Consider the following 16,751-nt stretch of genomic DNA (forward strand, 5'->3'; position numbering starts at 1 on the left):
CACTACCTGAGGATGCTTCCACACAAGTTTCAGCTTTCCTGGCTGATTAGTTTCTGAGAAAAAGATTTTTAAAGATTTACTCTATATATTCCTATGTAAAACTTTGACCCCCATTGTGGGCCCACCCTACCCCCGGGGGTCATGATTTTCACAACTATGAATCTACACTACCTGAGGATGCTTCCACACAAGTTTCAGCTTTCCTGGCTGATTAGTTTCTGAGGAGAAGATTTTTAAAGATTTCCTCTATATATTACTATGTAAAACTTCGAGCCCCCATTGTGGCCCCACCCTACCCCCGGGGGGTCATAAATTTCACAACTTTGAATCTACACTACCTGAGGATGCTTACACACAAGTTTCAGCATTCCTGGCTGATTAGTTTCCGAGAAGATTTTTAAAATTTACTATATATATTCCTATGTAAAACTTCGAGCCCCCACTGTGGCCCCACCCTACCCCCGGGGGTCATGAATTTCACAACTTTGAATCTACACTACCTGAGGATGCTTCCACACAAGTTTCAGCTTTCCTGGCTGATTAGTTTCTGAGGAGAAGATTTTTAAAGATTTACTCTATATATTCCTAGGTAAAACTTCGACCCTCCATTGTGCCCCACCCTACCCCCAGGGATCACGAATTTCACAACTTTGAATCTACACTACCTGAGGATGCTTCCACACAAGTTTCAGATTTCCTGGCTTTATGGTTCTTGAGAAGAAGATTTTTGAAATATTCTCAAAATTTTTAATTATCTCCCCTTGAAAATGGGTGTGGCCCTTAATTTTCACAACTTTGAATCCCCTTTGCCTAAGGATGATTTGTGCCAAGTTTGGTTGAAATTGGCCCAGTAGTTCTTGAGAAGATGTTGAAAATGTGAAAAGTTTAAGGACAGACGGACGACAGACAAAATGTGATCAGAATAGCTCACTTGAGCTTTCAGCTCAGGTGAGCCAAAAAAGAAAACAGACAGGTAATGATACACCATGAATTTATTCACAAGGACTACATCAATAGATACACCACAGAGTGAGGGCAGTGCTAAAACGGGACCAGTCACCTGACTTCTTATAATGTTCAATTGCACATTACACGTGATACAGGCTGATTTCATTGCACATCAAATAACAAATGAAGTCAATAATGCTTATCATTATGCAAAGGAAAAACAGACTGCCAAAATATGAAATGGTTCTACAATCTATCTTACACATAAAAATTATGAACTGTTACTTTTTTTTTAAACAAAAAAAAATTGTGACCCGAGGCAAAGATTGACCCCTTTATGTAGATGTCTATTTAAACCCTCAACAATCAGTTACTTGTCATGATAGGATGATCAAAGTGTGATATACACCAAACATCAGTTCATTTTATATATATATATTGGTGAAAACATGAAGTGGATGGATTTCAGATGACCTGGCTATAATTAAAGCAGACTTTACCGTATTTAACTAAGCTTGCATAAAAACAAAAGCAAATGCATTACATGCACAAACGTTGGCAGCTACAACTGGTAATTTCCACTTGAATACATATAGTACTGGTAGAAAACCTTTCACTAAATGTCTACTTATAAATCTAGTACTAGTACATCTGTAGTTTCAAAAGAACTCTGTAAAACTATAACATTATTCTGTATACTAGTGGCTCACAAACATTGACAGCACTATACATAACCCATAATGTGCAATGAATACAAAACATATAGGCAATTATTTCGAGACCTTTTCCCACAAAATGAATATGGCCATATACAGAACAAGCAAATTTCCAAACCTAAATATCAATGACAAATACTTTACCTAAGGAAACGAGAAATCTTTCGGTTTCAATATAATGTATGTAAGCATCATTCCCACTGCCTGTTGACTATTTATGATAAACAACATAATAATATTGATGTACAAACACACAGCGTACTACAGTATATTACAATATACATGTAACACCCAATATGAATAAAACATGGTAATGTATACATCTTTAACCTTTCTTCCAGCAATTTATAATCATTGATTTTGATTAATTGGCATGAACTATTTGGCAAAATGATATTCGGGTAAATGAATGGTGAGAATCCTAAATCCTGATAATACTGCTAAGTTACTAATAATCAAGGCTAGCAATGGAATCTGTTGACCATCAAACCCACCCTCCTTTCTAAACTAAATTATGATTTTAATTTACAGTAAATAGAAGTTCTTCTGCAAATGCCCAAATGTACACGTACATGTATACAAAAAAAAATTAAATACATTACAATAGAAAACTGAGAATGCCACAATGATGTTGATGACTATCATACATTGTACATGTATAAAGGACTTACATTTCTGACAAAATATTCACATGGGATGCAATCAAATAAATTTTGAGTACAAATCTTACAATATTGTGTACTCATCATAAATAAATACATGCAATTAAAAATGGTAGAACTAGTAGATGGCTCATGGACGGAGATTATTTTTCTGTCTTAAAAGTAAAAAAAAAACCATGATTACAGTATTGAATCAATAGACAAAATATGAACATCTCTTGAATACATGCACACCTACTGTATAAGATGATGATCAAATAAAGAATCGTGTAAAAATGGTTTTACTTGGCAAAATGTGACTGACAAAAATGAGACAGCATTAACAACATGGCATCAGTATAAGTCTGGAATTCTGTGAGTGGGCCTCTGTAGGAACTTAACATTCCTTTCCGAGTGCCAAATCTTTGGATCCACAATGGCGGGACAGAGTGTTTCAGGACACAGATCAGTATCCGAGGGAGTCCGGGTTATATATCGGATTCCTCACTCGACTCTGGTACAAGGTACTCTCTGTTCTCGTAGGTCCAGAAGTCATTCAGATCAATGAGTATGCTCACCACTGTGTCTCCCTTACCACTGAAACATCAATTCACAGCCATCAAGTACAGTGTATTCTGGGGTGGGGGTGGGGGTGTACTGGTGCAGTTGTACAAATACAATGTAAATATTTGGAAATTGTTGTCAGCGAGTCAAACATATTACATGTAATGCCATCAACAGTGAAATCAATATATTTAAATTATGTTTTCATACAGTGAATTAAAAAAAAAAACTTTCAATATTCCTGATATCATCAGCATTTAAAATGTTGACCTTTTTTTAAATCAATGCAATCAGGTTATTTCTAATTGTTTAAATTGCATTAATTGATACAAGACCACAATTTCTAAATAACTAAAACTAGAAGAGTGCTATAAATTTAAAGAGGTTACCAGTTGATGAGATCTCTGAGTGTTATATGTATAGGATCCTTAGGTTTGACCATGTCAAAGATTTCATCTTTCACATCGTGAAAAGAAACTGGTTCCTGACCATGAATTTTCATCTGCTCTTGTATAGCCTGAAAAAAAAATATACAAACATTTTAGCATCTATTGGCATGTATAAAACAAGAAAAAAGATACTTCATATAAACACCAGAACTGTTAAGTTAAATCATTTCAAAACATTTAACACTATCTGCTCTACAGCCATGCTTCATAAGTCTTAAAGTAACAATTATTTGTCCTATCATAAAATTTGACTTTAATGATAGAAAATTTGATGAGGGTAGGTCTGATGATCAGACAAACTGGAGGAATTTTCACTTTCAATTTGCATGTAGATGTCTTGCTTTGTAAAAACCAACGAACAACAGAAAGAACAGAGAACATATCTCCTCACTTACTCTGAAGAAGAAATTCAATGAGAAGACATTGAGATATCCCACATGTTTGACATCCAGGATTCTGAACAAGTAACGAAGGGACTGTGGCTCCCTTCGATTCTCCAAAGCAAGCACAAAGTCCAGGTAAGTCTTGTAGTCCTACAATACAAGGACAGGTGTGCAATGCTTAAATACAGATACAAATGTAAAAGGTAATTCAGAGTTGAGTTAGAATCTACATTTTTCCAAATATTAACTTTATAGGATCATCAACACCTAGTGACTTTTACTATATACATGTATATGACAATATGTCACAACACCAGGATCTCTCTCTACCCACTGCGAAACTGTTTACATCATTAAATTTTAGTGGCTATGTTTGAAGCGCAGTGGGTATAGTGACCTGCAGGTCCCGAGTTTAAATGCAGCAAGGACTTTTTTTAATGAATTTTTTATGAATAGAGATAAACTTTCATAAGTTTATTAATTCTCCAAATTGATCCTTTTTTCTGACATTTCTAAATCTAACCAATGCTTAAATTCTATAACTCTTAGGAAAAAAGACGTTTAAGCCTGTATGCCAAACTTTTCCCAAAGGTTTGGAGGATCCTTAGAAAAATAATTCTTATTTTCAATTGCGATAAAAGCCTTAATTCTTATCTCAAAATGACCTAATGGCTATGTATATGAGATACTGTAATACCAAATAAATAATGGCATCCCATTAAAAATATTGTTCATTTCGGTTGATAGATTAATTTGATATACCGGTAACATTTACTGGTACATCTAAAACTACAAAATTACCATTTCTCCTTCATATGTAAGGCACTCTTGAAAAACTCGATCTAGAAACACCTGAGTGAGGGTACCTGTTCCATACCTGGAACAAAACAGTTGTAGGTTTATAACTTTTCACAATTTCTACAATGTAATACATGTACCTTTTTTGTAGCAATCACTAAAACATTTTGACACACTTTGTTTAATAAGCATTGAATATTCTCATGAAACACAAGAACTTTTAGACCAAAATTGCCTGCAGTCTTTTTAAAATGTTTGGCTGGTTCTTGTCCCCTACCTGGCCAACTCCTCTTTACTGAGCATGCCGTTGTGATCTTTGTCCAGGTTGAGATACTGTCCATATACACGTAGGGCCGAGGGGGCAGAGAACCAGTTGGATTGCTGCATCTCTGTCGATAAATCCTCATCCCGAAGCTGAATTAGAACCAAGTTGACATAATTAAATCAAACTTGAACATATTTCATAAAGTTCTTTACAAATACACACTTTAAAAAAGGTACATGTCAAACAACTGTCTGTCTGCAACATATCAACTTATTTGTTGCATCAGTCCACTGAAAAATATTCTCATTAATTCCTTTTGCAATGTGAAAAATCAATGACTGGCATTGAAATATCAATCAAATGCTCAGTAAATATATAAAAATCTTCCATAAAATTATTTAATAGACTAGATCTACTCAGTGCTGGTATTTAAACATTATACAAATTTTAATCACTGCAAAAATGAATAAATCTACAAACCTCTAATAAATCATCTAGAAAACTGCAAGCAAGGATGTCTTGGATTTTGATTCGACCAGTCCTCATGGGATCCAAGAAAAAGAAGAATTTTCTGACAGCAGTACACACATAGAATGAGTAGAAAGATTTCTCTAACCCATTCAGCTGTAAAATTGAAAACAGTGTCAGAAGTATACTGGTTCTATGGTATTCTGAACCTTTTAACATTTGCCTTCAGTAGTGAATGAAACAATACAATTCATACCTGAGGCAGTGTTGGAATCAGCTCTAAAATGTAATTTTCTAGATCCTAAATAAAAAAAAAATATATATATATGAAAAAAAATAACCTTTTGCTATACTTGTATAAAGTAGGCAGCTTCAAAATACACTGTATATGCAATAGTTTGAATACATGTATTATCAGGTGGTTTTACCGATTCTTTGAGATATCCCTGACCAGCGACATCATAGAGAGACAGACCAATCCTAGTTTGATGGAGCCAGACCTTCCTCATGACATAGTTAAAGAACTGCATGATGGAGATCCTGCCGTAGGGGTCCATCTGAAGGAGTTTGGTGAACACAGAGGCTGTAAAGAACTGCCTGAAAAAGCAGTAAAATGGTTAAATGTTTACATACATGTATGTAAATCTCCCCAAAGGTCCTGGGAAACACAGTTACAGCTAACATACTGATAATGAATTTGCGCTTACAGCAAAGTGAGTTCTATTCTCCCAATAGTATATATCCTAATAATTCTTCCCTGGTGCTTTGATATATCTTGAGCATGTTTTACTGTTGGTGTGGTAATGAGTGTGATCTTCCGTTGTTTGATTTCTTTTAAGCAAATCATTACTATTTATCGAATTCAAAAGTGATTTTGTGCAAAATCTTTGTAACTGTACTTGAAGTAATTATAAAGGATACCTCACAAAATGTTTTTGATGGGTATAATAATTCTACTACAGTAGTAATAATTTCTATTTTCTTATGTATAAAATAGTACAATACAAAAATGATGCATAATAATAAATTATGGCATATATATGTTTAACAATACTAAAAGTGGGATTTCCTTTTAAAGAAACTTGCCTTAAATGAACATCCTATCTAAAATAAAAAACAGTCTCCAAAAAAAACCAGTGGTGTTCATACCTGCATTTAGGTCCAGCTTCCTCCCCCACTTTGAGAAAGTCTTCATAATTAATCATCTGGTCCTCCCCCACAATGGGGGGAGTGTGGTGCTGGTCCAGCAGAAACCACAGTCTCTGTGGAAGAAAACAGTAAACCATTGACACAAGGCATTCATTGATTTAGAACACAATATATAAGGCACAATTTGCATTTATCTAGATCTTGTAGAAAACATCCATTTTACCTGTAATTCATCATTATCGAGTAGCTCTCGACTTCTTCTTTGTAGAAACACAGCTCTAAAAAAACAGCAAAAATAAGCCAGTTGGAAAGTATTTTCCTTTAATTCAGAATTGCTAATAAAATCAACATAAACTCATAGAGATGTACTGCAACTGAACTCATATTACCTGGATTCTTCTCTTAATTTCAGCATCAATGGTTCATCCTCTGAAGGAAGCTAGAAAAAAGAACATGATTCTTATTACAGAGGAGAAATTGCAAAGGATTGAAAGAACCTAACTACTGGTCTCAGATGTTAGTAGACCTACTGAATTTTAAAAACTTGAGATTTGTTGCTCTAATTCCCCTTCCCCTGTTTTAATGTCACGTAAAAGAATTGCAATGAGAATCAAAGTTAATGTATTTTAGGCCAATCATAAGAGCGACGGTGAGTTGTGTGCATTATGTTGATGCTATGCATGATATTAACAACCTCATCATAAGCCTTAATATGATTAACTGAACAACATAGTGGTACTCACTTTGACATACAAGGCTGGTTCATTCTTGTACGTATTGTCAATTCCTTTCCATTCTGAGTAATATTTTGTAAATAAAGCAGATTCTTCAGCCTTTGCTATGCTAAGATCAGACCCTTTCTTTTCTGCAATTTAAAATGACATGTTAATTGCAACATACATTAGAAATTACTTGGCTTCTAGAATTGATAGCACACTTGCTTACATTTGCTGTAATTTTTTTTCAATCCAGTCTATAGGAAGCAGAAAAGATTGACAACTTTTGTTCTTTTGAGAAATTTAATGGAGAAGTATATCTGCACTATAAACTTAGTAATTGCTTCAATGACATATTCATTTGCCATGCTTTCAGAGTGCCAGACCAACACAGGACTCAAAAATGCATTTAAAAAACACACGCATCATGTTTAAATCTTAGATACACTGGATTTTGTATAGTTATTATAACAAAAAAAACCCATGCATACACAATACATTACTCTTTTCATGCCAAAAAATCTCAGAAACGCTGTATCTTACAAACTTTATATGAAACTGTTTTGCCGAGATATTTTAGCTTGCTTGTAACAAAACGTACAAATCTGTACATATTTCTTAGCCACAAGTCCAATATGTATGCTTTCGGCATGAATCAGCTGTGATCAAGGATACTAATCAGACCATTCTTGCAATTGAAAAGGCTTTACTAAAAAATGTGCATGTTCCATGGAACTTAACACATTACATTTTGAGTATAGACATGTACTCGGCAGGAACTTTTTTTGTCTTCTCAATATGTGACCACCCCTATACTGTACAATATACACATTACCGGAATATATATAAATATACAGTATAGTAAAGGGGTGGCTATATAGTAATTAGAAGACAAAAAGGTTGTGAAGAGTCCCTCTGGTGTATCCAGCAATTTGTGTATCTCTGTACAAGTCACCTATTTATGCGAGAAAAGATGCAACATACACGAAATAAAATAACATAAATAGGAAATGCACCACTCTGACTCAAAGGCTTTGTTTACATTTTCAGGCCCCTTTTCAGACCTTACACTCACTTTTGTGGTTCTCCACAAATTTTCTCAACACTTTCTTCAATTCCATTTCAAACTTTCTTTCCAAAGCCGTCAATGTCATTTTAGCTTAATAAATCTACTTCATAATAAGCCCGATTCCATTCTCTTTATATCCTCACAAAATACTGTCAATGCCATTTTCTTTATTTTCATTCCCTCTCTTATTTCATGTCCAGGCATCTCATTGGTCAACTGCTTGGAAACTCAAAGCAGCGACACCGTAAACCCTCTAAGGGAAATAACTCAATCCACTTTCATGTTCGGACAAGACGAAACCTGAAACAAATGAAATATTTTACGATACATGTTTCAGATCTTGAGATCAGAGCATGATTGCATTTTAGATATATTTCTTTAAAATTCCTACAAACTTCGCATATGTTGGTGCATGTTAGGCATGCAATATTTATTTTTAAAAAATATATCATAATAATCTTCATAATCAAAGCCATGATTAAATAAGACGTTAAAGAATACTATAGCCTTGCATTTAAAGAGTAGTCGATTACCTCTGATTAAATGAAAAAGGAAAACGATGCACTGAACAAAGCAACATGAATTGAATCCAGACTACGAAATATTACCAGTACAAATTGGCTTACACTGAACACTCCAAAAAAGATGGCGTCTGGTAAAAAAAATATTTTTTTTCTATTGAAAATTAGGCATTCAGGACTTTTATGGTCATAGTTTAAACAGACATGAATAAGGATTGTTCTTAGATTTATAGTGATAGTAGACGACATTTATTGATTATGTTTATACATATATTTCTCGAAACTTAATCAAATAGCTCAGAAAACAGGATTATATGATGGGGGGGGGGGGGGGGGGGGGGTGCGGGTGACACTGAAAATCAGGGATACTGTCAATGTGATTCTGAATCCGCAAATTAATTCAAGATGTGATGGTTTTCTACGTTTTTTAGATTCACTTAAAAGTCAATGTAATATTTGGTGAAGTAGACACGTGCATATATATGGCAAGAATACAATACAGTTTCCCAGTGCGGCAAATTTGTAACCTAGTTACAAATGAAACCAGACTAATATAATAATTACCCTTCCTGATTTAAACTTCAACCATGTTTCAAATTCTGTATAAAACCCATGTCTACTGTAAAACAGGATAACAGGGGTAACGAAGGTAACACACCAAAGGCAGACCCTTGTTTCTATACTTAGCTATGTTCTGAAACAGGGTTACATGGGTTACGAGGGTAACAGACCCTTGTTTAAATTTTGAAAATTCCTTTGGTGGAGTATTTTTATTTGATAACACCTTCTGTCAGAATCAAAATGATACCATGATTAAGAATATTGGACCATTCATTTATAAGGTACAAAATGTGGTCGTTATACATTGAATACCTTAAATGATATCATTTTTTCCAGCTGATATTTGCTTTGAAAGTATCTTCTATTTGTAAACTGAAATGCATCCATTTTGCAGACACATCCTTTTGGATAAAGTTTTTCACAGAATGTGGGATACCAGCAGGGGAGGCAACAAACTATGCCATCATTTTCACAGATAATCGCATTCAGAAGGACATGTTGATAGATCTGACCAAAGAATACCTCAAAGACATGGGGATAACAGTGCTGGGTGATGTTATTGGGATTCTCAAGCATGCAAAAGAAGTCCATTCTCAGGTATATTCCATAGTAGAGTACTATGAATGAATCAGTTTAATTCATCTATAGAAGTTATATTCCTTATAAAACAAAAACTGGTAAATGTACATCACTTCATATAATGTGAAAATAAAACAAAGACAAACATTCTTGCGTTTTTATTAAATGAGTAACCAAGGTTTTTATTTCATCGACAAATCTGTCATTATCTAAATTCCTATAGATTTAGATTATTTAAGCATACCAATACATTTGTTTCATTTGATTTTATGTCAAAACAAAACAGATTCAATGTCATTTTTTTTCAAACAAATTTTTAAGAATGCCCGTGACAAGGCTCTGAAAGGTTCTGTGGCAGACAGGCCAGTCCCACTGGTTCCTAAAAGGTCAACAGGTAAGACAACATACCTGAGAGAGGAAAAATTACAGTTCTTATAAAACTGTGATATGTCATCTCCACTTATTGATTTTAGAGGTTCTGAGAGTTCAGTTTCAATGATTTTTAAGACATGTTCTATTATCACCAGATTGCAGCCCATCATAATTTGCATATTTTAATCTATTTGTAATAATCAGTATATACATATAAGTAACAAGAAATTATTTTGAGATATACATGTAGTATTGTAGTTTGTATGTTTACATATTATTATTATATTTTGAGGTAAAGTTAGTTACTTACACACATGCATATGACTCCCATGGTCAAAGAGAATATTTCTCTTGATCCAATTTGCTCTGACCAACTTAGATCTTAAAACTCATATGGTAACTGTACACATATTTCTTTGTGTAAATATAGCTGCGAGCCGGACAGTTAATCACTACATTGGTAAAGACCCGGATGCTGCCCCCATGAACCTGCCCATTGTTCCAAAGCTGTCCAGGGAGCTGTCCGCCAGACTAGGTGAATCCCCTCGATCAGGTAGGTTGCCCTGAATTATGGCTATTCTAATTATAAACAATTAATTATATACGTACATATTGCTTATGATTACAAATTTTTTTTATAGGCATGTACATGCATCAATCATAGGAAGTCTCTTATATAATTGCAAAATGTTAAATTTTTCATACCTTTAAAACATTAACAATTCAAGTTGTTAAGATCAGTACGAATTGTTACAGCAAATACCCCTATATAAATAAATTCATGCTAACTGAAGAGTCTATTTTCTTCCACTTATCTTAAAATATTATACACATAAATAATAAATTTTTATTTATCTTTTTGCAGAATCTCCTAAAGATATGAGTAATGTTGTTAAAATACCTGTTAGTACACGGTTACAAGAAGAGGTTCCAGTCCCCAAATCTCGAAGGGTTTTACCTGAGCATGAGGGCAGGTACAAAATAAAAATGCCCTCGGGTACCACCGCCAAAACTCAGAAAATATTAGAACAGGGTCTGCCAGCAGGTATATACACAAAAAATTGGACAATATGTTTGCACTGTACATTAGAAAATGGAATATTGTAAGGTTTGCTATACTGGTACATGTACTTTTTCTTTTTATGAAAGGTTTTTGCATTAAGTACAAAAACTTAAAAGTTTTAGCTTCTTGGGAGTAAAAATTTCTGTGGTAGATAATGGGGATGAATAATGAATTTTTTTTAAATGTGCTTCATTGGAATTCAAAGGTAGAACAATCTTTAAAAGTCATTCAGAAAAAATACATAAGGAATAAAGGTAGCTAAAGGAGTGCAGTTGTAGTTTTGCAGACTTGAAGATTAACAATGTACCTGTATATGTTTTATACTTTTGGCATCTCCCAATGAAATAGAGCTATTTACTTTTGAATCTGACTGGTGATTTCATGCTTTTTTGCATCACACCAAAATTACTTTTAGTTTTAACAAATCTCAAAGCAAATTCTTGATTTTGCAGGAAGGAGAAAATCTAATGTGTTTGAGAGACTGGGTGAAGAATCTCCCAATCCAACTAGTGCTAAAACTTCGCCTATCTCAGTATGTTGTAATTACTATACCATTACTCTTTGATTCAGAAAGTTCCATTGTGTTGTTCATCTTTTCTAGCCAAGGATTTTTGGTTTATGGACTGAAAACCCTTGGCTATAGAAGTTGTGCATTGTTCTACACATTAAAGTTTTCTCGTTAAAGCTTATTAGAAATATAAAGTTAATTTTAAACTACTGGTACTTACATTGTAAATGTGACTGTTTCTATTCTATCCTCAGCCCTCTGTTTTCAACCGCCTTGGAGGTAAATCAGCAGTCAAACGTCCAGCCACGTCAACATCAGTCGAGACAGACCCAGATCCTGGTGAGCCTCCGCTCGAGTATGCTGGTGTCCTCAAATCCTCTCCAACACCAGTCAAAAAGACTAAAGTCACCATCACCAATAACAAAAAGTACGCCTCTCTAGGAAAGATCACCATATCCAACAAAACTGTGACAAGTGCCACTGGCAAGATCATGGAGAAGACAGTCACAACCAAAAAACTACTGGTGGCCAAAAAGCCAGGTAGGTCAAATGCGATGGTTTGTTCACTGCAACAATAGCATCAAAAATGAGTGTTTGAAGAAAACGAGAATTACCAAGTGCATGTATATCTTTAAGATTCAAGATTAGAAGAAGAGAGATTGCCCTTGATATGTTTGCAAATTTAAGATAGAGGAAAAATTGCATTTTTTACACATTGAATATTCATAACAGAGATATCAAGCTCAAAATATATTGCAAAGGTCTAAAAATTAACTCACATATACTTAATTGACATGCCATTTTTATTTTAATTTATTCTTCATTTTGGATGCAACAAGTTCATGGTACTACATGTAGGTTTACAAACCCCAATTTGCTGTAGTACATAAACTATTTTTTTGTCATACAAATAATCATGTAGTATCCTTTTTTTTAATTTTTGAAAAAGTTGTGGTCAAACCAAGTCCAATGTCATCGTCAGCGGCAATGGATATGGCAAGTAGTGGTACCAGCATCAGACAGAGGCTGGGAAAGAAGGTCAGCCTTCCAGTGGTGTCCAGCACCACCGATGACGGGGAAAGCCCCGCAGTCAGGACAGGTAAATGATGTCTGCATTATTCACAAAATATAGAATATACATAGCTATTGACAATTACCGTATATGGATTACTAGTTGTACTTAAAAGCTAAATGTTTTGTTCTGAAGTAATTTTATGCTACTACCTATTGCAATTACTACCTTGAGTTTATGCTTTTATATGCAGTTTTTAAAAAAGTAAAATGCTTTAGAGGTTTTTTGCATTGTCCAAAATTTTTATGGTAGCTAATTATCTAGTCCTTTGTCTTTTGCATTTTAAGTTGCAAATGCTATTTGTTGATTTAAAATTGAATGCTGTAACTTTTATAAAAATGTTTCAAAGAATTTTTAAGATTCATTTTTGCTTTATTTTGAAGGCATTGCAAAGAAAGGCAAAGGGCAGAAATCAGAGGTCAGCTCTAGCAATGGTGTCTTCAGCAGGCTGGGGAAAGCTGTGTAACTCAGTGGCTCCAAGGAGATGACGCAAGGTTAAACAGAGTGACTCTGTAATGTGATGTATGAGAGAGTGCAGGCTGTCGCTAAAGTTCAACAGTATCATGAATGCTTCCAAATGGACAAACTGTCAGTGCTACATGTAGATTTGGGCATTAATAGTTTAGAGGGAATAGCACAATGTACTTGTTATGAAATCTATTGCTTTCACAAGCAGAGAGGAGACAATCTTTACTAGATGAAGGTGACCTCTACTAGTTAAATGACATACAGGTGTGTACAGTTCTGACAAACTGTGTACAAAGCTCTGCAGGTTTTCTTGTTATAGATATTTTTTTGTAACAATTTGATTTCATAGCTGTGATCTGACAATCTTGATAAACTGAAATTTTATTTAAAATTTTCTTTTTCCCAGGTACATGTTTGTATAATGTTACAGGTGTTGTTTTAACTGTACATTGTTGGTTAAAATTCGTGACTGGATGATAAACTCTTAGTGCAATATGATGGAAATATGTTTGAAAACAATATTGAAGACAACACTGTTTGGCTGACATTGAATTTTTAGCCTATAAAGTTCAGTTTTCAACATGGCAGACTAGCATTCATCTAAACTACCGGTATATATTTAAACTATGTGTTAATTTAGTCTGTAAAAAATCAATCACTCACAAGACTGAGTGATACATTTTACAACATTGCTCCCTTTTGAATTAATTACACCCTGGTATAATCTTCATTAAAAATTGCAACGTTCAAAAAGGTAAGGGGAAATACAATAACTCTGACGATTTATATTTCATTTTTTGTCCTGTTGCAATTCAATGATACAAAAAAATTGTATACATCAAATTTTTTCAATCAAATTGGTTTCTACTGATGAATTATCACTGCATATGGAAAACGTATACAGTACTAGGTAGTATACATGTATGTGCATATTTGTCTAATTTTTATTTATTTATTTTTTTACATTTTTTTTGGGTCTTTAAAGACAGTATTTTTAAATACTAGGGTAAATTGATTTGTCATTAAAAAAAAAATCAATTCTTGTATGAGTAGTTTAATTTGGATGTAGTAATTTTTTTGAAGAGGAGAAGGAATGAATTTCTTGTAGGTAATATGAATTCTAGGGGTTTATTTGAGAGGGTTTGGAGTGTACAAATTTTGGTTGGTATATAAATAGCAAGATATGCTCCATTTCATTTGGAATCAATATTTGTTTCAATGTAGTCATAATTGTTTTAATACATGTATATTCAGTAGGATGATAATAAATACCAGTTTACAAAGAGTTTTTAAAGTGTCTTGTGTATTTACTTATTGTAGATGTGTGCAAGCCAAAAATAAATCCCAATCAACATACTGTTTTCTAGAACCATAATTTATGAATGAAAAACAGAATACTCATTGTTCATATGAAATACTGACCCAGTATGGTTTGTACTGTATTTTCTTTAATATTCAAAGCCTGCATGCAATATTTTACCTAGCATTTTATGCTGATATGTTAGTGTAAAAATGTTTGCTAAAGAAAATTCATGAAATAGTTAAACATTTTATGAACAGTTCAAAAAGTGGCTACTAGAAAGAAAAATATCTGTGTTAAATTTTGTTTTTCTTTAGGCATTCAAGCACCACATTTTATCATTGGTGTTTGTGTGATATTTGGCCGAATGCTCATACGGGTCGGAACCGGGGGTTCTTTTTACTGTTTTCTTTTTGCTTGACAAGATTTTTGATAAGATGACATGTACATGTAGTTTCTAATTTGAATTGCGCACATTTTTATAATATGAATTTTTGGACTTTTTCGACAAGAATGTCGAGAAACCCATATATGGATCATGTTAAATACCGTAATCCGGTGAATATAATACGCAGTAGTGTACAATACGCACCCCCCACTTTGGGCCTGAAAATGGTGAAAAAAGCTTGTTGGGATGTATAATACGCATCAAAAAAATTGACCAAACGGCAATCCTGAGTATCAACAAATCAGTTATACTTTGTATGCACGCTTGAAACTTCATCACGGGAATACGCTACCGGAAATAAGAAAAACACAATATTTTCTTAGATACGGATTTATTGTAACTAATACATCGCGGTAATATCTTTAATTCATAATCAATGTTTTAAATAGACCTAGCATTAAATATTCTACCGTAAATAAAATCAACTACTTATATAATTATTTAGTCATTACAATCCCTGTGAAGTGAAAAACGGATGATGTACAGGTATGGAGATAACGGACCTAATTAAATTCTTAAATGACTCTGATCAAAGTGATCAATTAGAGGCCTGAAACATAATAAAATATATGCTCAAATAGTTGTGTTGTGTAAAGTACACATAGCCTAAGGGGGGTGTCTGAGATACCCAAGGTGTCAAGCGTTAGCGGAGGGGGAGCACAACTGTTTCTGAATCAATGGCTTCAATTAAAGGAATAGGTTATAGAATTATTTATATTCATAATTATTTGCAATAAATTAATTAGCATTACATGAAAATGGTTAAAAATGAGCCAAATGATGTGTAAGCTGTTTTCAAAGATCGGTTACAAATAGCACGTGGCCATCCAAGTCCGCATTCTATTAATAACAGCTGTAATGGCGGCGTACACGGAGATAAAGAATAGACAATTCAAATCAATTTTTAAAGGCCATTTTGAAACAGTTTATTTATTAACAGACTTAAAGTGTACATTTTCTTTAATTACATGCTATAGTAATGATTTCCTAAGGGTTAAATAATAATATATATGTGACAATGAAGGAATGTTACGATGTATAGCGGGGTATCGGTCCTGTCTGTGAACAGCATAGGTAATACGGCAGTATGATACCCCGTGCTTCAGCTAGGGAAAAAATATGTCCAAATCCTATAGGGATGTATAATACGCACCCCTTTCTCACGGTAAAAGATGCTGGGAAAAAAGTGCGTATTATATTCACCGGATTACGGTAATATTTAAAAATAAAATTAATTAAATCAAACTATGTATCAGTAATAGAAATATTTCTTGAAAATTGTATGGATCCAAGGAATATTAAACTCTAGTCTCGTTCAACCAAACGCTTGGCTGACACCGTAAATCTCCGCCAAGGATTCACGGAGACAGCCCAGCGTCGAGTTGAATGAGACTATATTGAACTCTGGCGTAGGAATACATACCACTACAAAAAATATTTAAATTGTTAGTACAATGTACCATTTAAAATCTGACTATTTTCAAGGTATTTATAAATAAGTTTTATTGAAAAACAATGCTTTAGCATACATAACATCGAATTTATCAATTATTTTCAAGAACTAAGTCTTGTCAGCAGCAATGATTTGTGCTGAGGTCCAAACACTGTTTCACTTTCGGTTTGTCTGAGTAACTGTATAGGAGAGTTGATTAAAATCAACTCCCAAAAATGAAAGAAAATTTGAGAAAATAAT

At 33.8% G+C, this 16,751-nt stretch overlaps 2 protein-coding genes across 3 annotated transcripts; one reads left to right on the forward strand and one right to left on the reverse strand.

Moving 5' to 3' along the window:
• Positions 1–974: 974 nt before the first annotated feature.
• LOC105345875 (serine/threonine-protein phosphatase 2A regulatory subunit B'' subunit gamma) lies at positions 975–8,787 on the reverse strand. Its single transcript, XM_011454209.4, has 14 exons — positions 8,700–8,787; positions 8,173–8,466; positions 7,125–7,246; positions 6,771–6,820; positions 6,605–6,659; positions 6,382–6,494; positions 5,661–5,829; positions 5,489–5,533; positions 5,245–5,388; positions 4,777–4,913; positions 4,503–4,578; positions 3,714–3,851; positions 3,259–3,386; positions 975–2,902 (listed from the first exon to the last, which is right to left on the reverse strand). Exons 2-14 carry the CDS (start codon positions 8,249–8,251, stop codon positions 2,794–2,796), a joined length of 1,365 nt encoding a protein of 454 aa, XP_011452511.1. The 5' UTR covers positions 8,252–8,466; positions 8,700–8,787; the 3' UTR covers positions 975–2,793.
• LOC105345907 (uncharacterized protein C19orf47) lies at positions 8,691–14,054 on the forward strand. 2 transcript variants are annotated; one of them, XM_011454264.4, is made up of 9 exons: positions 8,691–8,821; positions 9,643–9,845; positions 10,149–10,221; positions 10,630–10,752; positions 11,065–11,244; positions 11,715–11,794; positions 12,025–12,310; positions 12,720–12,869; positions 13,226–14,054. In XM_011454264.4, exons 1-9 carry the CDS (start codon positions 8,812–8,814, stop codon positions 13,306–13,308), a joined length of 1,188 nt encoding a protein of 395 aa, XP_011452566.4. In that variant the 5' UTR covers positions 8,691–8,811; the 3' UTR covers positions 13,309–14,054. The 2 variants fall into 2 exon arrangements, with proteins under 2 accessions (XP_011452566.4, XP_034325533.2); XM_034469642.2 differs by lacking the exon at positions 8,691–8,821 and adding an exon at positions 9,083–9,529.
• Positions 14,055–16,751: the final 2,697 nt, after the last annotated feature.

The sequence above is a fragment of the Magallana gigas genome, chromosome 6 (assembly GCF_963853765.1).
Source record: "Magallana gigas chromosome 6, xbMagGiga1.1, whole genome shotgun sequence".
Classification (NCBI taxonomy): Eukaryota; Metazoa; Mollusca; class Bivalvia; order Ostreida; family Ostreidae; genus Magallana; species Magallana gigas.